This window comes from Amblyomma mixtum, chromosome 10 (genome assembly GCF_055824585.1).
Source record: "Amblyomma mixtum isolate Tamu chromosome 10, ASM5582458v1, whole genome shotgun sequence".
Lineage (NCBI taxonomy): Eukaryota > Metazoa > Arthropoda > Arachnida > Ixodida > Ixodidae > Amblyomma > Amblyomma mixtum.
Window position 1 is genome coordinate 113,695,989 of NC_143021.1, and position 26,059 is coordinate 113,722,047.

Consider the following 26,059-nt stretch of genomic DNA (forward strand, 5'->3'; position numbering starts at 1 on the left):
TATGTGGTGTCGTTTTCAGCTGTGACTGCTTGCTGCAGTAAATACGATATCAACGTGTGCTCAGTATGACGCTCGTTTTAAGAGCAAAGCAATCCTGATAGCTGGAGAGCTTGGAAATTCTGGGGCAGCTAGATGACTAGATATATACTGATCACATCTGGTAGGATCAATCTCTAACACCCCCGGGAAGAATCAAGCTGCCGTGTGCGTCGCTTATGTCCAAGTGCATGCCTGTTGCTGGGTGCAGCCTGCCTCCATTCAAGAAACGCTCCATACTGAATGACCTCAACAGCACTGAGGATGACATTGTTTGGGAGGTCGACGGGGAGAAGGAGCACTCAGTTCCCTAGAACGGTGCTTCTAAAAATAAGCATTTTGAAAAGAAGGCCAGTGTTGGTTGCAATGTCCATTAAAGGTCCGTTTGTGGTTTGATTTTTTTCCCACTGGGCAGCATATAAAGCCTTCCCTCGCATCACATTTGTGTCGGGTTACATTCGAGTAAATACGGTAATTGTTTACATCCATTCACCCTCATTTGGCATGTTGTTTTGCAACACTGACTCTTAGGCTGGAATTTATGTGGACCTAAATGGGACCCACAGAAGCTAAAAGTGAGCTATGGTAAAAGGCCCGGTTTGAGGTAGTGGAAACTTGTAAGGGCCAGCTGAAACTTGGCAGGTAACCATCGGCCACTTCATCTCGCTGATGGCAAAGTTGTTATTTCTCCTTGTGCAACCAGCCAAGCCGAAGCAATCAGTTAGCTAACTGCAAAATCCACTGTTCATATGTCTGTTGACAACACCAACAGTGTGCAGAGCTGGGTAAGTTGGCGAATCTCTTTCACGGTGCATGCAAGCACAGAAACCCGCTGTGTCCCCCTTTTTTTTCTGCCCCTTTGCGTACCAAAAAAGAACAGCAATTGCCCCACTGTTTTAGGAGAAAGAGCGCTACCGGGACCCCATCCGGGAGCTCCTCAAGGCCCTCCTGGCCTTCGGCTGGAAGCTGGAGCTGACTGATGCGTCACAGCACTCGAACGCCCCCATTGCGGCCGTGAGTTCCCATTTCCCATGCCTTGTTTGTGGCTGGTACGTTGTTCTATTGCCTAATTTCACTTGCATGCTTTTCTTCTCAGTAATGAATTTGCAGGGATCGCCTACGACCGCTGAATAATCTATCATTGAATTTCTTCTCTCACGCTGTTTTGTTGGTGCAGCAGGGGGGCTTCCTCGGTCATGACCGTGTTACGCAGGCAGTCATTTATTTCTTTATTTATTTATTTACCCTCAATGCCCACGAGGTGTTACAGAGGGGGTGGGTACAGGGGTTGAACAAAATTCCAACAAAACAATTTGAAAAAAAAAAAGAGATAAAGCACACGCGTACACGCACTCCTGCTTGGGCAGCACTGCTGCCTGCAGTATTTGGAAATAAATAAATACTGAAACATATGTTGCAGGGCTTAAGAAAAGAAACAAAATGCTCCAGACACAGCAAACAAGCGATAAGAGAAAACACGAAATAAGCAGGCTAGACAGTCAAAAAAATTTTCAGCGCTTCTTTGAATGCCACAGGATCTTGAATATAGGCAGTGGAGGGGGGAAGGTGGTTCCAGTCCCTTATAGTTTTTGGCAAGCAAGAGTCAGAAAAACAGATTTGTATGGCAGTGTGGGGCGCGAACTTTATGTGTGTGATCGACATGCGTTGATAGGTAAGTAGGTTTCAGAAAACAGTTCACTTTTTAGTAAAGGGTTATTGAAATGAATTTTATGAAACAGCCACAAACGGGAGATCTTCCTTCGAATGTGCAAGTTCGGTAGACCTTTTGCTCTCTCCTTTGCAGCAAGCCCAGTCACCCATGGCGTACATGCCGACGCCTGTGGACATGTCAACCCTGACGCTCAACAAGGACATGATGGTGAGTCCTGGCAGCCAGTGGTGGGACCAGGTCAGCTCTACGTTTCCTTCCTCTGCAGACCATGGCGGAGAGGCTCGCGGAGAACACGCACGACATCTGGGCCAAGAAGATGAAGGAAGAGCTGGACGCTGTGGGCACGTAGCTTTTTCCCAAGCACTTTCTGCGGTATTCATTGCGATGGAGGGGGGGGACCGTGACCTCTTGACACCTGCCCACAGGTGGTGGCATACATGCCCAGCTGGTCCCCTACGACCTGCTGACCGACCGCGAGAAGTACAAGAACCGGGACCGGGCCCAGGAGTTCCTCAAGTTCCTCCAGTACGAGGGCTACCGTGTCTCGAGGCAAGCGACTCTCTCTTTTGAGAGGTTGTCTCTTGCACACGTTGATTTGCCATTATGAATATGTTTCCTCCGTATTGCTACATTTTCATGTAGTATTGAAGATTATTCTATGACTACAGTTTATGCACAGTAGTGCCTCATTAATATGAACGCTTTGGTTCCTGGAGCAAAAAGTGTCCATAAAGCGAGTCGCCGGTAATAACGAATCGTAAAGAAAGAGAAAAAAATGTTCTAAAAAAAAGGATTTATGATTTATTTATTTATTTATTTCGTTACTATCAGGGCTGTTGAGGCGTTACAGATAGGAGTGGTATGTATAATTATACAAATAAAATACAATAAGGAGAGTAGTTAACATAGGTGATGAAGAAGAGCAGATCTAAAAACTTCTGGTTCATAGATGGAGACGATGCTGGCGGGCAGGTGGTTCCAGTCTGAGCTGGTCTTGGGCAGGAAAGAATAAAAATACTGGTTAGTTCTGCAACTTGGAACACTCACTTTGAGTCGGTGATCAATGCGAGATGATACATAACTTGGAACAGCGAAAAGACTTTGTTTTAGCGATTGATTTGTGTAGTATATTTTCTTTGGAAAGTGAAAAGTCTAGAAAGATGACGCCGCAGTGAAGGATCTGGAAGGTCTAGAGTTCTCTTCACAGTCTGCTTCTCTGTATATTGCCAGGCAGTGAAGTGGAAATCGGGCAATAAGGGGAACTGAAGGTGATTCTGTGGGTCTTGATTTCCTTTAAAATTATGTGGGGCAGGCTTCAGCCCATTTGTAGCACCTAGTGATCCATGAGGCACGTTACGGCACCTCTTGGTGTGACGAAGCATCTCCTACGGCGGCTGTTCACGTCCCAATAACTCTGAACTCACTCGGCTGGCAGCTGTTGAATATGGTTTTCAACGTAGTGCACAGAAAGAATTTTTTTCACAGCCATTCATGTAGTGTGGCAAATGGTAAGGCGCATTGACCAGGTGCCTTGCTGCGATAAAACATGAAACAACATGCACGTGCACACGCACCTACAAAAAGGGTGTTATTACGGCATTTCCACTTTTGCATTGTCTTTCACTGGTGTTCTTCACTCGCAATACAAGGGCCGGAACATGTGGGATTTGGGATTGGTTCCCTCCCTTGTCCGTACTGATGGGACAAAAATACACGGGTCCCATCGGGCTTCGTACATTTTCACCCTGTCCATTGTCCAGACAGCGAGTTTTCATATTAAAGAGGCGTAAATATATTTTAAAAGTTTGGTCCCTGGAAAAGCTGTTTATAATTCGAGTCGTCCATATTAACGAGGGTCGCAACAATGGGGCACAACTGTACCGGGTGTCCCAGCTAAATGTAACCAAGTTTTTAAAAAACATGAAATGCCCTAGCCACATGAAACCGACTAAGGGTTCTTTAGAGTCATGTGGCCTAGCTAGTCTGCAATATTTTTTTCGTTCCTAAAACTAATTAATTAGTTTAGCCTAATTAGCTAACTTTTAAATGATTGTCTTCAGGAACGAAGTGTCAATGGAAAAGTTGTGGATCATTTTGAAAAACATCTGACTGAAACGCTTGCACCAGGCTACCGTTTGCGTAAAGTAGTTTTTTTTTTACCAGGCTTAAACCATAACTCGCGCGATAAAACAAAGCTTCCACATGACGGCGGTGCTACTTAATGTCCCAAGACGCATCTTGGAGAAAAAAAATCATTTTTTTCTGAAGTGCTGTTCCTGATCAGCCTTTGCATGCACTTTGGGGCAGAGATGTGAGTCGGCAGCTGGTCACTTGATTACTTTCTTTTAAGGCCAATAAATAAAGCTACGTAATTTGTGCCTTGGTCGAAATAGCACTGCTTGGTGTTTTTTTTAGATGATCTAAAACTTTTTCATTGACAATATGTTGCTCAAGTCAGTAGTAATGAAAAAATTAGCTTATGTTTAACAAAATAATTCACTTTGAAGAATGAAAAAAATTCCACACACTAGCCCACGCGACTCGAACAACCCTCAGTTGGTTTCACTGGGCTAGGACATTTCGCCTTTTTTTAAAAGCGCCACCGTGGTGGCTCAGTGGTTATGGCACTCAGCTGTTGACCCAAAAGACGTGGGTTCAATGCCGGCCTCAGCGGTTGAGTTTAGATCGAGGCGGAATTCTAGAGGCCGGTGTACTGTGCGATGTGGTTGCATGTCCTACGGTGTCCCTGATAGCCTGAGTCGCTTTTGGGATGTTGAAGCCCCATAAACTAAACCATTTTCTTTAAAAGCTTGGTTACATTTAGCTGGGACACGTGGTATGTAGGCTGTAATTCAGGATTTTTGATTATTTTCGCTCCTCTGTTTGGTAATTTGTTAGTTATGGCATGTGTGCAGGATTCTTGCTCATTTTTGATATATATTCTCTTTACTGTTGCCTGCTGCTTTGGTAGATCTGGCATACCGCCTTTCCAGCTAGTGTTAATTGAGGGACCCATTGCAGTCTGTGTTCCTAGTCTATGGGTGATATATATGTAATAAACAGTAGATTGATGAAATAATATAGTGAAGTAGAATCTCAATCATACTAACCTCACGGGGGTCTCAAAGAATACTATTCGTATCATCCGAAATTTTTGCCATCCAAACCAAATAAAATTTGTATTTGGAGTTTACATAGATCTGTTTTTGGCTGACGGGGTTTACTTACGGCTGTGCACTGCTGCTGACTCGCGGCGCGCATCGCATGACTGGTGACCCCAGTGTCGGCGATGTACAAGCACCTGTGCTCAAGGGTGTGGCCGCTGCTTGCGGGTTCGTATCATCCGCACCAGGGCGGGGGATTGTAGAGAACATAACATCCAAATGTCTGCTCATAGCACACAACACACTCTGGCCAGGGCATTTTAGAAATTCGCATCAACTGGGATCATGCCATCAAGTTTCTACTGTGCTGGTTGTTTTAGCAAAGGTGAGCCAGAAGTTATTTAAATAGGCTTTTCAAGATTTCGAGACAGTTTCTGCGACCTAGTAATACCAGTGATGGCAGACATCCGAAAACAGGTTACTCTTGTTAACTAATAAGCTGGCTGACTAATTTCCAACCGTTAACTTTAACTATTACAGTTAAATGGCAGCGTGATCACGTGATCAAAGACGGCTGCCTGGCTCTGTAAATTGTCTATAGCCTGTCACATGGAAGCGCCATTTTGCAGACGACGTTAGCTTGGTATGGAATAAATCGACGCTGGTGCTTCCTGTTGCACTCTGTGCTTTGAGCCACATCAGCATTGCCCTGCTTACGTAGGGCGGCTAGCTTGTTTGGTGCAGAGAACAGGACTTGTATTCCCACCTTTCCTGCTGTCTTTTTGAGTCTGTGAGATGAGCCGTGCACATAGGGAATGACAACGGTTCCTACTCGGTCAAACTCGGGCTGCTTTTTGCTGCAGCGCCCATGAACCTCCCTTAACAGTTTTTCTGCCAGACTACACTGGAGGCCTCTTGGAAATCCCACAGAAATCAGTCTGCTCATTTGCAAGCTGAAGCTAGGATTCACCTGATGCGGGCATGATCTGTACAGAGCATTCTTCAATGCAGCATTGGCTGTGCCTCACTTCCCAGCTTGGAGTGGGCAGAAGAGAACGGGGGTAGGGTTTTTGTGAATGGGGCGTGTACCACCAGCAGATGTGGTCTTCACTTATCGCAACCATCAAGTCGAGCAAGCGAAGCTGATTATCCACAGGAAGTTTGATCGTCATTGTGAGGCCTTCAAGGCAGGAGGGGAAAACTGAAAGAGCCCGGCGTTGCTAGGTGGGCTCTTGAAAATGATGAGGTAGTCACCAACATACCGAAATATTTTGCACGCTGCTGAATTTTGCTGGCTGGTGTTCAGATCCCTACCATACCGGGCTATATGCAAGTTGCTAAGTGCAGGTGTGAGGCAGGATTTGATACACACACCGTCCTTTTGTTTCTACGTTTGGCCTTCGAAGTTAACCAGGGAAGTTAGAAGAATAATAGCTCTAGGAAATGGCTCACACCTGTTCCGCAGGTGTTCTGGAACCTTACAGCTTCGTAGTTGTCTGTGCTGTTGCTGACCACTTGGAGTAGCGTAGCATGTGGTAGAGGTCCTTGATGTCTATCGAAAAGGCACTCCTGCCAACGGGGCGGACTTGTTGCAGGTGCTCCGTTACTGCCACGGAATTTCTCACGACCTAGGGGTCTTCAGTCTCGGAGAGACTTTTGCCATGTGTTCCGCTCGCCACGGATGATGCTCAGTTGTCTTTTCTCCCCCCGGAGCAGCAAGGCCTTGCGGCGTCGGGAGCGTGGTGGGGCGCCCAGTGAGGAGCCCCAGGCCCCCGGCCAGGGCCAAGGGGTGGGGGGCCAGGAGCGGCGCTTTGCCAGCTCCCTGCTGGAGAAGCTGCTGCAGTACCTGGACATGGCCGCCATCAACCTCAAGGTCCTGCGACCCAGTGTGCCCTTCAGCCGCCGGACAAGCTTCAAGACCTCCTCCCGGGACGTCAAGTTCTTCAGCAAGGTCGGTCTTCTCTGGAAAGGGGGAACTGCGGCACATAGTTCAGCTACTGGGTACACAGTTGTGTCCGCTGCCAGCTGTGTTTGGGAGTGGTTTGTTTGCTGCAGGAAAATTTATTTTCATCATCATCATTATTTATTGCACCCTTAAAGATCCCGTCTGGGACATTACATAAGGGGAGGGGGGGAAAGACAGTGGTGTGAAACGGTCATACAAAGGCATGTAAACATAAAAAAGCATAACAAGAATAACAAGTGTGATGTGAAATTAACGTCAGGTAATTCAAATAGTGCAGGATATATAAGGCAAAGCAGTAGTATATAAAATTAAACATTAAAATGTGCGGAAATTAAATAAGTAAGAAAACACTTGTGGGGGATATCGCAATGACACAAGCAGTTCAAATTGCAGGCAGGGCATCGCGAGGGAAGTAGCTATAGTTGGTTCAAGTGGTCTGTTGTTAGCTGCCTAAATCTGGTGGGATTAGTTTCTATTTTACTTTATTTTACTTTATTTTACTTTTTATTTTATTTTACTGTGGTTCTTCTTGCGTTCCATTCTTGTATTTGCAGGTAAATGCAGTACAGGTGAGTCTACCTATAATGGTCGTAGTAGTTATAACAAACGGTCGTTTATTACAAGCAAAGCGTCAAAATATGTATTAGAGCTCTGGTACCCCTTCTCAGATAAAACGAACAACCGTGGCAGCACCATTCAGTTATAACCAACTAGGAGGCACCATAAACTCACCCCTGCTGCCAAAAAACATGCCTTTCCCGTCAGCGCAGAGACCAAATAATGTCTCTCTGCTCCCATGATCCCTATAAATAGTGTGCTGACCTGCAAAAAACAACAGAAAGGACAGCGTTGAAATCGCAGTTAACTGCCAGCCAAGCATGGCTCGACAGGCTAAAAGGTCAGTTGGTGCATTCGTGTGTGCCGGTTGGGTAAAGCGTCCAAACTGGAAGCAGAAGAGGGGCAGTGTTGAAAGCCAAACAACTGCACATGGCCAGTGATTAAGCAAAGACAGTGATTCGAGACATTTGAATATCAGTAAAAAAAAAAAAACACTCCTGTTCCATCTGGTCACATGGCTTGCATCGCCTGTACAATTCAAGCTCCACCTTCCCCTCTGCTGAGAAGTGCAGGCAGCACACAGACGGCTTCGTTTCTGAGTCCTTACAAATTTATAGACGTATGAAGATGAAGATGCTGACCTATTGTAATCAATTGCTGTGAAAAGTTCAGTCACTCTATACGCAGCAAAGGTCTTGGCCAGCAGCACATGACCGTTGCCGAGAGCTTAGAAAGCGGCCAGAATAGAAGGAGTCTGCTTAAAGAAATAAATGGCGCTTTTGTCTGAGTGTGTTTTCTGGCTGTACTAGGGCAAGTCCACTTACTACGAACTTCAGATACAGTGAATGCAATCAGTGGGACTGGCAGGTTCGTTATAAGTGGGCTCGACTGTAATCGATATTTCTCAAAACACGGGACAGGGGTGCTCTTGAACACGGCAAGCGTGCGGCGGGCAGGAAATTCGACGTGGTCAACAAGCGCATCTGACGATGGTGCAGCCAGAAGGATGCATTGAGGAACGCATGCTGCAAAAAGTGCGCTTTCCAAGCCAAGCCGTGCAAGTTTTCCGAACTGGAAGAAGAGCTGCTCTGCTATGTGATGGAATTGCGGAACAGGGGCTAAGCGTTGACAGCAGTCGTGCTGCACGGCTTCTTGCAAGTTTCCATACTAAAGAGGCGTAAATAGATTTTAAAAGTTTGGTCCCTGGAAAAACTGTCCATAATTCGAGTCCATATTAACAAGGGTCGTAAGAATGGGTCACAACTCTAATTGCATATTGAAGTTCGACTGTTGTTAGCTTTCTTGCACCCGTACAGACTACTTTGATGGAATAACATTCTGCTAGAGAAATGGCAAGCATCACTTTTAAGGGTTAACAGCTCAGAAGTAGACCTGGGGGGTTGTGTGCTCATCAGCTAACATTCTTTCTCACTCTGGAGCAGACTCTCAGGGAAACTGAGAGAGGCAATACCCTGTCCACTGCGGGGGCCTTCGTGGATTGAGGCTTGGGCAGGTTAGTACAGCCCATGATGAGAGAATAAGCAGCACAAAGAAAGGTTCTCTTTTTTCCAGTGGCAGACAGCAGACCTCACTAAAAATATTCACCCACTGTGGTGGTTGTGGCATTCGGCTGCTGATCGCAAGGTGATGGGTTCAATCCTGGCCATGGCAGCCGCATTTCGATGGAGGTGAAATGCAAAAGCACCCATGTACTGAAAGTTTTGGGACAGAGGGAAGTGTTCGATGCAGTGAAAATTATTCAGGGCTCCACTGTGGCAGGCATCATACCCTGCAGTGCTGCTGTGGTACGCCTAATGTAATGATGAGATGTGAGCAGACCAAAACTGAATATTAAGAAGACTTCCGTCCTGTCTCTAACTAGGAAATGCGACACAGTTACGTTTGATTACACATTTTTGGCAGGTCAAATTTCTCGCGTGGCCCATGTACGAGACCTTGGTGTTGTTGTTGATTCAAAGCTTGATTTTAGACTGCATGTAAATTCAATTGTGTTACGCGCATTGAGGCATCTCTAGACTAGCAAAAAAATTTCGACGGCACGAATGTCTACGCACTCTATACTGTGCCCTTGTGAGACCGCGTTTTGAGTTCGCGTCAGTAGCCTGGAATAGCGTATCTGTCGCCTATTGCACAAAAATTGAAAATGTCCAGCGTAAGTTCATACACATCTATTATGACAGATATATTGGTCGCTGTCGCTTCTACGACTATGATTCTCTCTTGGCAGACCTCAATATGTGTATCCTTGGCGACAGGCGACGCATACGTGACGTGCAGTTTCTGCAAAAAGTCGTGCGCGGTTTCATTAACTGTGGGACCTTACTGATGTCGCTGAATTTTCGTGTGCCGCATACATTTTATCCCGATTTGCACGCCATCTGTCCAATGACACGTTCACAAATCTTGTATAACAAAACGTTTATTGACACGGACATATTTGCCTAATTGTTGTTTTCATGCCTGCTTTTGAATGTTTTCAAGTGGTCATTCTGATGTATCTGACCCAGTGTGCGCTCGTTTAGGCCACTTGGCTGTTGAGGCACACTCAAATAAACACATCTATCTATCTGTCTCTATCTAAAGTGAAGATAATTGTATGCCAGGTTACTGTTCCTAGTCGATTGTAGATGCTGTTCTCACTCGTTTTTGTTTCCTCCCCCCAGGTGGTGCTGCCCCTGATGGAGAAGGTGTTTGTGGCCCACCGGGCCTTCTTCCTCATGTCACCGACTGCCACCTCCACGGTGGGCACTGCCACCATACGCGAGAAGGAGATGGTCGCAAGGTGGGTGTGGGCTGGGCAGGACAACAGTGTTCACTCGGAACGAGGACAACCTAAGTACAGGGCACATGCGACTACTACAGAGAGTTGAGATTCTCTGCCAGCTTTGAATTGCATCTTTAAGGAACGAAACAGCGCAACCAAAACGAAGGACCAAGAAAAAGAGAGACACGAACACGCGCTGACTTACAACTGACTGTTTTAATCGGAAAACCACATATAAATAATCTCTAATTCTTTGCGAGGCTCCTGTTCGTCAAAACTGGCTGCACATTGCAAATCCTGCCTATGCACTCCGTACTTTGACAACACTGTTGTGGTGTATCGCCATAGAGAGCAACTGGTATGGGAAGTAGTAGAGGCGTACCATATCTGCACAGAAGTTGACTCATGTGTGAGCAGCACTTAGATGGCCTTGTCTGAGCGCGAGATATATCTGTTGGAAAAGCGTGGGAGCCTGTAGGCGTACTTTTCGGCAATGGTTATTTCCCTTCTTTTTATGTTAGTAGTTTGCGATGACGACGTGAGGCTGTGACGCAGCAAATAGAGATTATTTATGTGTGGTTTTCCGATTAAAACAGTCAGTTGTAAGTCAGCGCGTGTTCGTGTCTCTCTTTTTCTTGATCCTTCGTTTTAGTTGTGCTGTTTCGTTCCTTAAAGATGCAATACCAACTCGCCCACTATGCTATGTTGCTACAAGTTATTTGAATTGGAGACGTGGGTGATGTGTGGAATTTTCTGCTGGATGTTTCATTTGTCAGGCAATGAGGCTGACTTGGTCTGAGATTACACAACTTTGCTGTTCTTTTTTTTTTTTTGATGCGATACTCTAGCATGCATTCCCAATAAGCTACACTGGGTGGGGCATGGGTGGGCACTGAATTTATCTGCTTTCCACCCCTTCTTGTTGTCACTTGAGTGGTGCATTAGGCTTTTTGATTTTGCTTTCTTTTGTGTTGTTAAGCGGGGACACAGCAAATAAAAGTCTTTCAGAATCTTAATTCATCTTTTTTGTAATCCTGTGCACTTCATCTGTCTTGTAGCAAAAAATTTCAGCAAAATATGCACTAGAAGTTTAGAAAAAAGAGTGTCTTCTTTATGAGCAGTCATCGGAAATTGTCAGCAATTTGCGCTTCTGGTGGTCGCGAAGCGTCACGGATTTCGCGGCTTCCGTCAGTGGAGCATTGCCATCTTTGCATTGCTGTAAACAGTGGAGATCAGAGCTTTCACTGGTTGTGCTGTCGTTTCTCTCTGACCAAAATCAAGAGGAAACGAGGCGATAAATGAGGCAAATGAGAAAAAAACAAACCGCAAGGTCGATTTTCTCATCTTTCACTTTTTCTGCAATTAATCAGAATTTCATAACAAATGGGCGTAGAATGATTCTGTTCTTGCGTATAAATTCTGAGATATTAAAGAGTGCAGTAGAGTTTCTTTCTTTCTATCCATACCTGCCATACTTTTTAAAGTTTTTTTTTTTTTGCAGGAATTGCTTTGATGTAAATATGCATGCTGGAGTTTGACTTTTGTTTCCATGAGTAAAGGCTTTTAAAGAAAGAACTGCAATAGAATGTTGGTGATACAAATCTCACGGGGCCACGCAAAACGCTCATATCATCGGAAATTTCGCACCATCCGAAATATGCAGAAGCATGGGAATCTGTTTGTGGGTGAGGGGATTTATCTGCAGCCATGCGGCCACAGCTGACTAGTCGTGATACATACAGTGATAGTATAAGGGCGATGCATCACCGCTCACTGCTACTTACTACCGCACGACTAGCAGTCGCGGTGAATGTCACTAAGATTCTACTGTATTAGGTAGCTTTATGAACATGGCGGCATAAAAAATCTTTTGCTTTTTCTGCTTATAATTATTTAATGCCTCGAGGACGACTTTAAGGGGGGATCTATTGTAATTGTTACGCAACAATAACAGCAAGCTTACCATAAAAAATTGCACATGTGCACTAGGTATATGCAAGTAGTGAATTTTAGTTTGGAGCAAATACAAAGTGAATACTTATTTTGTTCGAGTAATTTCAAAGTGAGACAGGCAAAAATGTTTTATGTACATTAAATTCTATGCCACAAAGTTCACACTAATCGTGGATAACAATAACTGATTTCTGTAGACATTGTGATCGTTTTGGGAAACTATTTTTCTAAAAATAACACTGTCATCCGCAAATAAATTAACATGGACATTATCAGAAATTTCGTCTACTATATCATTAGTATAGATTAGAAATAGAATTGGTCCTAATACACTGTCTTGCGTTACACCTGAAGTTACCTAACAAATCATGGAAGAACATTTGTTAATTTCTGTGAATTGTTGTCTGTGACGGAGATAGGCCTGGATCCGTGATATATTAGTAGGAAGGCCAATGTCTTCCAACTTATGGAGTAATTTTTCATGGGGAACCTTATCAAGTGGTTTACAAAAATCAAAAAGACCATGTTGACTTGTCTGGACGAGTCAGCACCTCAGAGATTTCACAGCAGCTGACACGAGCTGAGTTCGAGTCCATAATTCCTTTCTAAACCTATGCTGTAATGGAGAGAGAAGTCTTACAGTCTGTCAAAAAATGACGAATAAAGCCTGTAACAATATGCTCTAATAATTTACTGCAAGTGCTCATAATAGAAATAGGATGATAACTGGATACGGTCATCATCATCGTCAGCCAGACTATGCCCACTGCAGGGCAAAGGCCTCTCCCCTGTCTCTTCAATTAAGGGGGGACCCTGGTCTTGAAAAAAAAATATTAATCTAGATATAATAATGAAATTTTCAGGCCACATGTATTTTTGTGTGCTGATTTTAGATATGTCATTTAATTTTGTGTAAAACAATTCCTTGAGCACTTGTGCAATTTTTATGCAAGTCTTTTGGAGAGAGCATATAAGAAAATTTGCTGCAGGAAACTCACTGAAATGTGTGCCATTGGGCTCTTTTGACAAAAAGGTATGCAATATGGGTAAAAGTATCATCCTGGCTATCATAGAACTTGAGTTACAGGGTACTGAAGCTGCCACTTCACAAACAGGAATACACACTTTTCTTCTTATTTCTGAAGCGACAACTTCAAAACTCTATAACTCAAGTTCTATGATAGCCAGGATGATAATTTTACCCTTATTGCATTCCTTGGTGTCAAGAGAACCCAGTGGCATGCGTTTCAGCGAGTTTCCTGCAGCAAATTTTCTGCAAAACTTTTCCCAAAATACTTGCATAAAAATTGCACAAGTGCTCAAGGAATTGTTTTGCACGAAATTAAATGACATATCCAGAATCAGCGCACAAAACTACATGTGGCCTGGAAATTTCATAACTGTGACTTCATTAATAAAAATTTTTTTTTCAAAGACCAGGGTCCCCCCTTAACCCTGTCTTTTGCCAGTTGCAGCCACCGTATCCCCGCAAACTTCTTAATCTCATCCATCCACCTAACTTTCTGCCGCCCCCTGCTACGTTTGCCTTCTCTTGGGATCCACTCTGTTACCCTTAAGGACCAGCGGTTATCTTGCCTTCGCATTACATGCCCTGCCCAAGCCCATTTCTTCCTCTTGATTTCATCTAAGATGTCATTAACCCCCGTTTGTTCCCTCACCCACTCCGCCTGCTACTCCGCCTGCCTGAGAAAAGTATACAACAGCTGTATCCTGCCGGTACTCACCTATGGGGCAGAAACATGGAGGCTAACAAAGAGGGTTCAGCTTAAGTCGAGGACAACGCAGCCAGCTATGGAAAGAAAAATGATAGGTGTAACGTTAAGAGATCGGAAGAGGGCGGAGTGGGTGAGAGAACAAACGCGCGTTAGTGACATCCTAGTTGAAATCAAGAGGAAGAAGTGGGCTTGGGCAGGGCATGTAATGCGAAGGCAAGATAACCGCTGGTCCTTAAGGGTAACGGAGTGGATTCCAAGAGAAAGCAAACGTAGCAGGGGGTGGCAGAAATTTAGGTGGGCGGATGAGATTAAGAAGTTTGCGGGGATGCAGTGGCTGCAACTGGCGAAGGACAGGGTTAATTGGAGAGGCCTTTGCCCTGCAGTGGGTGTAGTCAGGCTGATGATGATGAGGATGATGATGAATCTTTATTTCATGTATTGCGATACTGAAAACCAGCGTGAAAGATGACGGACAAAAAGAGGTGAGACAAACACAGCACTGTGTTTGTGTCTCCTCTTTTCGTCTGTCATCTTTCGCGCTGTTCTTCTATGTATATGGCAATTCACAGCCAACTTGCCCAGCTTTCCGTACTCGTGTATTACCTGCTTAGATTGACCTAAAAAGCTCCAAAACTTTTGTGGAGCGTATTAAATAAAATAAGTAAGACTGTGTCTGAAGACCTTGTCTCGGGCTGCTTTAACTTAGGTCACTTATTCAGTTTTCAATTTTTTGAGACATGTTTCTTTGGGACGTGTTCACAAAATTTTGCATAATTTTCCACCTCCTTTTTGAAGCCGTAATTTAAAGAAGAGTCTCTCCTTCCCTACCTGTGTTCTTTTTGCAGTCACACAGGTTCTTTACCACCCATCTCCTGTCTTTATCACTGCATTTAAAAGATGCTTAAGGGGGGATGAGGGTCTTAAAACTGACCTTTATATTTGTGGCTAGAATTTGATGAGATTTTGCACACAGATGTGTTTTTCTCTTCTGATTTTAAAATGTAGTCATAATTGAGCTAGTGGTCTTAGATCAAAAGTTATCTTAAATTCTAGAGTGTAATTAGGTAATTTCTTACGCAGCTTTAATGAACTTTCTCATTGCATTTTGTTGCTTTTAATTGCATGAATTGATAGCCAGCAAATTCCCATACCCAATGACATTCTTAGTTTTTGTTTATGCCATATATAAATAGCAATTTACAATTAGCTTAACGAGTTGCAGTGTAAAATAGTGCAACCTTTTACTCCCGGCACAGTATATCAGGATGACATAGAGGAAAACGAAGAATGTCACCGGGTATGGGAACTCTCTGGCTGTCAGTTCATGTAAATAAGAGCAACAAAATGCAATGAGAAAGTTCATTAAAGTCTACGTAAGAAATTACCTAATTACATTCTAGACTTTTCAAGATCTAAGACCACCCGCTCAATTGTGACTACATACTTGGAATCAGAAGAGAAAAATGCATCTGTGTGCAACATTTCATGAGATTCTAGCCGTAAATAAACAAAATGGCTGTGGCTTAGCTTGGTTAAGCCCGGTAATTGCGAAAGCAATACCCCTAGCTACGCCATGGTTCAGCTGGTAGTGTAGCTGGTGGTGGTGCTTGCGGTTAGACTTGTGGTGATGCATCGGTTATACAATCCAATCCAATCTGATCCAATCCGATCCAATCCATTTCATTCCAATCTAATCCAATCCAATCCAATATGCTAATCCAATCCAAACCCCCAACCCAAATTAATCCCCAATCCAATTAATCCAAACCCCCAATCCAATCCAATCCAATCCAGTGTGCTAATATGGTAGCTACCGGCCTTGCTACGCGATGGGCTGAAAGTGCAACTAGTATTGCTTTCGCAATAAAAGTTCGTTTTAAGACCCTCGTTTAAGTGCCTTCCCTCAGGGGAACGTGCAGTGAGCAGCAGCATGCTGTGTCCCTGATTGTCCTCCCTTCTCCTCCTCCCGTGCAGCCTGTTCTGCAAGCTGGGCGGCCTCCTCAGGGCCAAGTTCAGTGTGTTTGGCAACGAGTGCAAGCTGGCCGTCTCCTGCCTGCAGGTGCTCATTCGGGCCACCGACGCCAAGTGAGGGGCCCCTCTGCACACACTCCTCCTGCACTGCGGCCTCCCTCGTAGACCGAGTCCCCTTGGGACATTAGACCTATCCACCATATAGCAATCTCGTGCAAGGGCCACACCCATGTGTGGGCCACATCCCCTGTTCTGGACTCGATAATTGAGAGAAAAAATATGGCTTTACGTTTTTCCTCAATTCGTGTATGGGCCGCACCTTCAAAATTTACTCTCAGATTATATATGAAAAAAAAAAAAGAAAACACGGCCCTCAGACAAGTTTGAAGCCATCCTCATGTCAGGTGCACATTTGCATTATGGGTGCTGGCAGGGCTGTTGCTGGTAGGGCACGTGCTGAACATGAAAGAAGACTTTTGTGGTCACGGAACGAGGAAGGAATATAAATGAAATGTGATGATGATGTGCAATCACACCTTCTTGTTAATTACAGCTTCTTCAGGACACAGTGGCTTTTTCGTTAGTGGCCTGCCCAGTGCTAGTACATGAAAAGGAAAGGAGGGTGTCCCTCTCTCCACCTTCTCTTCGTCTCCACTTTGCCAACTATGGCAGGAGGGGGGCTGCTTCAACTGCAGCGGCTTTTTCCCTATGAGATTGTAGTGCACTAAACAGCTTTTTTCTGTGTTGAACCACATCTAGTAGTGCTACAACTTGTAGGATGGGCTCAACAGTTTGAGAAGCAGCAAAGGTCTTCAGAATCTGTTGCATGTAAGCTGGTTGTTCACTGTGATGGAGAGTGCGTGTGTAAGAACCTGCTGCAATATTCTATTTTGCTCCCCCTCCCCCTGGCCTTTAGGGAACGTAATTAAAAAATAAGTAAAAGAATGTGGTGACCTGAGTCTGACCCTACTGCTTTGCAGCAGTGGTAGCACATGCCTGTGGAAGAAAAGCAGGCAGGTGCACCTGACCAGCACCGATTCAAACAGTGCACCTGGCAGCATCTTTGACCCATCCCAGAATGTGCGATAATAAACCCAATCTGAAAAGCGGGCCTTTAAAGGTGCTACCACTGCAGAGCACCCTATGTGTCATAGGTATACGATTGCCAGTTTTTTCTGTCTCGCTTTGATTTCTCCAGTGCCATGTTCACAAACAGCATCTCAAATCTAAGCACTGTTACACTTTCAGAGGAATTTTTCTCATTTCCTCGTACTGCTGTGTTGTCGTCATTCGCACATGTCTTCTGTCATGCCAGGCGGGGTTTTAATCAAAATCCTGTAGAAGCAAACATTGGTATTGCAGTTAGGAAGTGAAAAACCTTTTTCTTTATGGGAGGTCGAAAGGCTTACGTTCCATCACCATGAAACAAAATGTAGGAAGGGTTCATTAATGCTCCAGCATCTGGTCAAAACAACCTGCGCAGTTTCCCTAAGACTGGGCCCTCTCTTATTTGCATGTCATTTTATGGTGGCAGTACTTTGAAGCAGGGGACACATTCAGCTAACTGGCAGAGAAATGCCTCAGCCCTAGCGTTGACAACTTTCGCCTGCTGTACTCACTGAGTCAAATTTACCAACTCATTTGGGGCCTCTGTTCGTGACACACAGTATGTAGGAGTGAATTAGTAGCAGAGGAGTAACATAGTGCCTTACATTCTGGTTTTAGCATCAGAAAGTTGCAGTTTTTCACAGAATGCTGTTGCAGTTTCTCCTATAGTTGGCAGTGCTTGCATTGAAGGTGAGTTCATGTGAGATTAACAGACGGGGTACTAAATGCGTGACCTCCAGTCTTCTCCGGTGCCATTTTGTCTTGAGTTACGATAGAGGAAGTTCAATTGAGAAGGGTTGTTTTGTAGGCCAGTTGATCATACATATTTCAAGAAATGCTTCGGCGCGGCAGACAAGGACAAAACGTAGAATAACACCACAGAGCGCCAACTAACAACTGATTTTATTGGAACCCGCGTCAACGAATATATGTTTTGCGCTCATCAACGACAAAAAAAAAAAAACAGATAACATGCAGTGAAGACAGCATTAGACACAAAATGATCAGCACCCATGGCACGTGTGGCACACGCGTACATTGTCATGCCCCAAATCTAATCATTCTGATAGGAATTCTATCTTGAGAAGCGTCACTGATGGATTGCTCACGCATGTGTTTGTCCCCGAACGAAGGATAACTTCTGCTTCAAAAATTTCTCTTTGAAGCTTGTCTTTTCTGCGGCCTAAAATAACTGTACCGCTGAAGAGCGGGAAACAGCCACATTCTTTGCAGTGCGCCGGCAGGTGCTCCCCAGTGCGGTTTTTCGCGGGTTCCAATAAAATCAGTTGTTAGTTGGCGCTCTGTGGTGTTATTCTACGTTTTGTCCTTGTCTGCCGCACCGAAGCATTTCTTGAAATAAGTTCAATTGCTTGTGTTTTTCAGCTCGCAAATTCACACTGGCTCTCTAAAAGTGCTGACTAAATCGGTGATTTTCAACATTTTTAAGGAATGTGCGGCCTTTTTCAAAAGTTTAGAGACGTCAGAGGCTTTTCTTCTGGCCCTGCTATGCACTGCCCGAGTTCCCTTGCAGGTAAGGCAGACACTTGTCCTTTCGCTAACCGCTCTGAAGGGTGGGGCATCCCCACTGCTTGACTCAGAGGCAAACCTCCACATCTCGCTATTTTCAGAAAGGGCTACACATGGAAAAGGGCTACACAACGTAGCAGGAGGCGGCAGAATATTAAGTTGGTGGATGAGGTTAACAAGTTTGCACGGTTAAACGGACATGGGCAAGGTTAATTGGAGAGATATTGGAAAGGCCTTTATCCTGCAGTGGGGATCATCAGCCTGATGGCGATCATGATGAGCAAGAAAGTCACCCACTCTGCCTGCTTTAGGTCGTCAGGGTACGGGTGGCTAAGAACCCAAGGTGAGATCAAAAGAGCTACTACTGGGCCTAGTTGGAAATACATACTTGAAGGAATTGGTGAGCGCTATAAAAACACGGAAAAGGGAGTGCTATAAAAACACGGAAAATGGAGTGCTATAAAAACACGGAAAAGGGAGCGCTATAAAAACACGGAAAGCGCTTCGTCCTGTGTGTTCGTCTCTTTTCCGTGTTTTTATAGCGCTCACCAATTCCTTCAAGTAAGAACCAAGGTGAGATGTTGCCATAATCGGTTGCGAGCAGCAATTTTTAAAAAATTATTTTTAGACTATAGGATTCATGCGTAGCATTTAAATTTGATTCTAATGCTAACAAAGACCACCTTTACAGATTTGCTTCTTTAGAATACTATCACCATCAAAATCACTTCATGGTCCATTTAACTGTGCCACAAGATATCTCATATACATGTTAATGAGTTTAGTTTATTGAGGCTTAACGTCCCAAAGCAACTCCAGCTATGAGGGACGCTGTAGTGGAGAAGTGCGGAAGTTTCGACCACCTGGCATTCTTTAATGTGCACTGACATTCTAGAACTTCACCTCCATCAAAATGTGACTGCCGCGGCCGGGATTGAACCCGCGTCTTAATGAGAAAGTTTTGCCGATATGGCATCTACGGTAGTCCAGGCTGCATCAGAGATTTGAGACTTAGAAATTCAGTATACAACAGGTGTATCTTACCGGTACTCACCTATGGGGCAGAAACGTGGAGGCTAACAAAGAGGGTTCAGCTTAAGTTAAGGACAACGCATCGAGCTATGGAAAAAAAAATGATAGGTGTAACGTTAAGAGATCGGAAGCGAGCAGAGTGGGTGAGAGAACAAACGCGCGTTAATGATCTCCTAGTCGAAATCAAGAAGAAGAAATGGGCTTGGGCAGGGCATGTAATGCGAAGGGAAGATAACCGCTGGTCCTTAAGGGTAACGGAGTGGATTCCAAGAGAAGGCAAACGTAGCAGGGGGCGGCAGAAAATTAGGTGGGCGGATGAGATTAAGAAATTTGCGGGAATACGGTGGCCGCGGCTGGCACAGGACAGGGTCATTTGGGGAGACATGGGAGAGGCCTTTGCCTTGCAGTGGGCGTAGTCAGCCTGATGATGATGATGATGATGATAATGAAATTCAGTGAGGGTTCACAAGAACTTGAGGCTCGTGAGTTCACAGACTTTGGTGCTGGTGTTGTGCAGGGCCATAGTGAAGAACTGCCCGGACTTTGTGAAGACGTCGATGCTGACGTACTTCAACAGTGCGTCCGATGACCTGGCCCAGACGTTGACCAACCTGGAGCAGGGCCGCTACAGCCACCTGCGGGGCACCACGATGAAGACGTCGTCGTCGCTCAACTACGTGCAGCTGGTGCTGCTGCCGGTGCTCACCGCGCTCTTCGACCACCTGGCCGCCAACGAGTTCGGCAGCGACCTCCTGCGTGAGTGCACGACCTGGCTGGGGGTGATGCACGCGGTGAACTGTTGTGTCCTGAGATGCTTGCACCCTGCAATTCTTCAAGATGAAACAACTCTAATTGAGACCAACTTTGGTCAACCTGTTCTACGTGGTGCACTTCATCTGTGTACAATCCGAGCTGTTTTGAAATTTTCCTCTGGGCACACACATATTGCATAACAACCTTAGTACAAAACTGTGCAGTTGTCACAGTGTGCCATCCATGAGACTGCATTAAGGGGGGACGAGGGTCTTAAAACTAACTTTTTTATCCATGGCTACACTGTCATGAAATTTTGCTCAGATGCTTTTTTCTCTTCTGATTCCAAATATGTAATCATAATTCAGGTGGTGGTCTTAGATCTTACAAAGTCTATAACGTGATTAGGTAATTTCTTACGCAGCTTTAATGAACTTTCTCAGGGCATTTTGTTGCTTTTATTTACATGAATTGATAGGCAGAGAGTTTCCATAACCGATGACATTCTTTGTTTTTCTCTAAAGGCATGTCCTCCTGATATACTATGTCGAGAGTATTTGACACTCCTTCACGTTAAGCTAATTGTAAACTGCTATTTATATGTGGCCTAAACAAAAAAAGCAAGAATGTCATCATTCATGGCAATTCACTGGCTATCAATTCATGTAATTAAAAGCAGCAAAATGCAGTGAGAAAGTTCATTAAACCTGCGTAATAAATTACCTAATTACACTCTAGAATTCAAGATAAATTTTGATCCAAGACCACCAGCTCAATTATGAGTACATTTTTGGAATCAGAAGAGAAAAACGCATCTGTGTGCAAGATTTCATGAGATTCAAGCCATGAATAGAAAGGTCAGCTTTAAGACCCTTGTCCCCCCTTAAGAGCAATTCATTTTGCCATGCACCTCAATAATTTGAACTTGGCTAAATCGAAATCCTAGACTCTGCAGTCTCATAATTTCTGCATATCTGGCCGTCTGCACCTGCCTTGTCAATTTGAAAATCTGGGTTGCTATGCAGGAATGGGAAAATCCTGATTTCGCCGCAAAGCAGTGCTGCAGGCACTGCAGTGCTATGCCAATGCATGGTATGCGAAGCTCCACTACTGCAAGCACACACACACTAAAAAAAAAAAAAAATCTATTGTACGGCCGCCAAATCACTAAAACACACGCTTGAGCTTGCCTCACTACACGACCATTCTTGCTCCATGCCCACAATAGGTGTTGACTGCATGCAATGCCGACCTGAGCCATTTCTTTGAGTGGTGTGCTATGGATAAAGGGTTAGGTTACGAGCATCTCTGATTACATTACCGTCACGTATAAGTTGACCTTTCTTCACAAAAACAACCGTTCGAAATGGGGGGTCCACTGTTAGTACATGGAGCCAGCCCATTTGTGGGGTATAAGGTAGTCTGTACCTCATAGGTACAAACCTTACAACCTAGGTACAAACCTTATAGGTACCTTACAGGTATAGCTGCAGGTAGTACACATCTCGTACTGGCACCTCTTCCCGAGAGTACTCATGGGGCTTCAAGAATCAGAAAAAGTCATAATTCTTATGAGCATCGGTACTGGTCAAGGAAATTTGAATTGCACACCACTTACACAGCCTGGTTGCTCCGGTGGTCAATCGCTTCTTGGACAAGCAGTAGGTAGTGCCAGAGCCAACTTTTCATAATCTCTGAGGCATGCTTCGCGCTGGAATTGAAAGCTACAGGGCCATTTTTTAGTTCAGTTTGCTGTAAGTCATTTGGGCCACCCGTGAGTATGGAAGGAGTGGCACTGGCTTCGTAATGCTGTCCACACCATACATTGGGCATTTATGGCTTTGAGTTGTGCACGCACTGCGATTCCATTTCGTGAAACTATGAACCAAAGTGCGGCAAAGTGGGGGGGGTGCATGCGTCAGCTTCTAATTGGAGGGAACTTTTTTTTGGCCTGGAAGAGCTACGAATTGGGGGGTGGACTTTTGTGTGGCGGTATACACTGACCTAAAGTTAATAAGTATACAACCGCTGTATCTTACCGGTGCTCACCTATGGGGCAGAAACATGGAAGCTAACAAAGAGGGTTCAGCTTACGTTAAGGACAACATAGCAAGCTATGGAAAGAAAAATGATAGGTGTAACTTTGGCTGTGCATTAAAAAGCTGTAGGTTTGGTTGTGAGTACCACACACTTGATAATAATTGTGGCATGTCTATATTTTCTGTGGTATCTAAGCACCCAGTAATGCACATACGGTGTGAGAGCTGGGCTTTGTTAGTTGGACGGCACTTATTTGACACTGTCTGCAGCCTGGCAGTCTTGTTCAGAATTTCATGCATGTATGGGATGGTAGCTCCTGTGAGGAGTTGGCTGCTCCAGTCGGGCAGCAGTATCTCTTGGCTGTGTACCCGAAAGCAATCTCTTGAGCGAGGAAGGCATAGTCTGCTGCTGACGCTCTGCAGGTGAGGTAAGAAGTCTGAGACCGTGCTTGTTTCTTGCGACAGTGAGTGACATCCAGGTGGCCTGCTACAAGATCCTGAACAGCCTGTACACACTGGGCACCAACCTGGAACTGCACGGTGGCAGGTGGGTGCTGCTTCAGGTTGCCTACTCCACAGTCACTGTGCGAAGCCTTACTTTGGAAGAAAGCAGTTGCAGGTCACAAAGGCCAGACTATACATGGTGTTTATTGGCACCTCAACGGACGATGTGGGAGGTGATGAGAAGCCAGGGACATTGCAGTGTGTCTTAACGTGTGCTTCACCTCGAATAATTAATCATTCAAACGGCTAATCATACCCTCTGTCGCAACACTGGAAATCTAAGCCCAGTATACGCACACTTCCTGCGCCCTCTTTTCAAGCCTATTTAATCCCGATGCTTTACCTGTTTCATCTCATTGTGAACAAGGCTTCCGCACGAGAGCCGAAACGCCTTTTTTTTTTGTTATTCATTTGGTCAGCCTCCTCTTAAAGGGAAGCTGAAACGGTTTTTTGAGAATTCGAGGCTATTCGAGAATTCGGATCTATCAAGCTTCAAGATAAACCATGCTAAGTATTGTAGCACTAGCATTTAAAATGGTGACATAATCGTCGATTAAAACCGCGACGATATTCAGGCTTCTCCTCACTATGTTGGAGGAGTGCGAGAAAACTCGGCAGTGACGTCATTGTCGCCGAAACGTCAGATGTCCGCTGATTACGCCTGCATGCTGCTGTGCGTCGTCAGACGGTGCCAAACAATGCATTGTGAGCTTCACCTTCGATGGCGTTGGTTTTCTTCCATGGAATAAACTTTTCTTCGCTTGAAACGCAGTGCCGTCATACGTGACGTTATTATCGGGGCCTCTGCCCGTCGCTGTGCTCTTCAGAGAAGCCTGAACGCCGATGACGACTTTATTCGGCTATTACGCCACCATTTCAAATGCTAGAGCAAAACGATTTCGCACGCTTTACCAGCACATTTCGCACATTCGGCAATCTTAAACTCATGCAATTCTAAAACCGCTTCAGTTGCCCTTTAAGTTTTGTTAAGATGTCAGTTTCCATGGACAGGTGGCAGTGACACTTGCAAAGACCAAGAGAAGTAACCTACAGTATGATGTGAGCATAAATAAGGACCTTCGAAAGCACCCCTACCCCCCCAGTTGTCCCACACCGTGGGTGGGTGACAACAATGAAATGCAAAAAACCCAAGCCTACCCAAGCCAGTCCATCCAATTGAATGAATTTAAATGCAAGATAGCGCCTTTCACGGCAATGAAGAATCGGTTAGTTGTGGCAGCGATGTCTACTTGCATCTATATCATGTTGAAGAAATTAACTTTCAAATTTAAAATGGTTCCCGCAGCATTGCTAGTCTTTGTTTCAGTAAGAAGGAATTGAACTTTTGGTCTCCAAAGAGTCCAGATTATTGGTGGTGGAAATGTACACGTTGTTTGACGGTTTGCCAGCGAAGTCTGAAGTATTGCGGAAGTCTGAATTACTGCAGTTCAAAAATTTATCAGCTAATGTATTGCCCGTGTAATGTTGCACCTGCAAGCAGTAATGGAAGTTCTAATATCAACCTATACTCATGCTTTAATCATGTCTGCATCACATAACGTGACACCAGTACTGAGATGTGGGACGTTGCCTAATGTATGATGCAAAAAACCCTGATTAATCCAAGCTCCCACAGCTTGAAATGTCATCTAAGACAATAAGTTTTTGATATCGCACAGTAAATTGCAGTAAGTATGTGCTGTGTATTTGTCACTGCTTATCTCAAAAAGCCTTCATGCCAAATTTTGGATGCCTCAAAACATTCCCTGTGAGAGCTGATATAACACGCTGATAATGTGACACTCTGGCTGTCAGACTGTCAACATCATCAGGCACCTAGAGCTCATGTGCTCAGAAATTGCCGTGCGTGTGCAAGCCATCTGATGCACGTTGAACATGGTTTCATTCGAGGTTCACTGTGACAGCATAATTTGCTTGCATTAAATGTAGTTTGAAAAATGGAACTGTGGGACTCAACCAAACCAGAAATATTGGCCCTGAAATGTACATACTGTAAAGCAGGACTCAACCAAGCAGGGCTATTGCAACTGGTGTAGAGAACAATGCCATCGAGAAGGGTAGTGGAAGGATGGAGTGAATAACAGCTGTTTTAGTGTAGGCAAAAGTGCCAAGGTTTTGAAGATAGCCAGTAAATGTGCGCAATGCGTAGTACGAAGGGATTCACACAAAGTACGGGTCCTTAGAATGGTCAGGAAGTGGCGGATGTAGAGAGCAAAGCCATTCAGAAGGTTTTTATTTATTTATTTGAAAATACTGCAGCCCCATTCTAGTGGCTATAGCAGGAGTGGGTACATAAAATGTCGAACAATTCCACGCATACAAGGGTACATTACAAGCGTTACAAATATAAACGCTGAGAACAACACCATACACTGCTACAATGCTACAAGGTTAGTGGGAGGATGACCACAAATGATAACCGATGGAGAGGGTAACAGCTGGAAGCATTGGGTGCAGTCTCAACCTGTTTGTTTTTTCCTTTTCTGCCGCATCAAAGTGTATGAGTTAAGAGAGGAGAGGAGGTGCCGCTTTTGCATTAATGAACCTAGCTCAAAAATTCTTTAAATGTGGTGATGCTCTTCTGCTTTTCTTAGCATCAGTAAATATCGTTCCATTCAAGGCTGTGGGGACATGGGTCTTAGGGCATTTTTTTTAATTAAAGGCCAAATGCAATGAAACTACAGAGACTTATTCAGTTTTTTCTGCTGATTTCAAATATGCAATTTGTTTATTTCTAGGCCAATTAGTTCCTGAGATATTAATATATATAATGCCATTGTCTGCTCAAACAATAGAAAAAAATGGGCCACCAGAAATTTAATTTTAATATGTGGATAGGTACTCCAATATGTGAGGAATGCAACGCTGGAAGCAGTTTCCAGTTTTCTGTCTGTGTGGACAAATGGGCTTAATAGTTAGTTTCATGTGTGTCATGTGTTTTCTGGCACTGTATGTCTGGTTAAATCACTTGAAAACTAACTATTCAGCCCATTTGTCCACACGGACAAAAAACTAAAAACTGCTTCCAGCGTTGCATTCCTCACACATTGGAGTATCTACCCGCATATAAAAATTAAATTTCTGGTGGCCCATTTTTTTTCCATTGTTTGAGCAGACAATGGCATGATATATATTAATATCTCAGGAACTAATTGGCCTGGAAATAAACAAATTGCATATTTGAAATCAGCAGAAAAAACTGAATAAGTCTGTGCAGTTTCATTGGATTAGGTCTGTAAAAAAAAATTGCTCTAAGACCCATGTCCCCCCTTAAAGCTGTGGGGAGAATATCTAG

At 44.4% G+C, this 26,059-nt stretch overlaps 1 protein-coding gene across 5 annotated transcripts in view; it reads left to right on the forward strand.

The window, feature by feature from the left end:
- Positions 1-26,059, forward strand: part of LOC149326706 (ryanodine receptor-like) — a 542,398-nt gene that overhangs the window by 332,333 nt on the left and 184,006 nt on the right. For all 5 annotated transcript variants that reach the window (XM_089563500.1, XM_089563501.1, XM_089563503.1 and 2 more), the window contains exons 66-74: positions 937-1,050; positions 1,841-1,915; positions 1,974-2,049; positions 2,134-2,257; positions 6,529-6,763; positions 10,021-10,139; positions 15,785-15,895; positions 19,965-20,203; positions 22,705-22,786. In XM_089563500.1, coding sequence (XP_089419626.1) covers positions 937-1,050; positions 1,841-1,915; positions 1,974-2,049; positions 2,134-2,257; positions 6,529-6,763; positions 10,021-10,139; positions 15,785-15,895; positions 19,965-20,203; positions 22,705-22,786 — 1,175 coding nt within the window. The remainder of the gene's footprint in view (positions 1-936; positions 1,051-1,840; positions 1,916-1,973; positions 2,050-2,133; positions 2,258-6,528; positions 6,764-10,020; positions 10,140-15,784; positions 15,896-19,964; positions 20,204-22,704; positions 22,787-26,059) is intronic.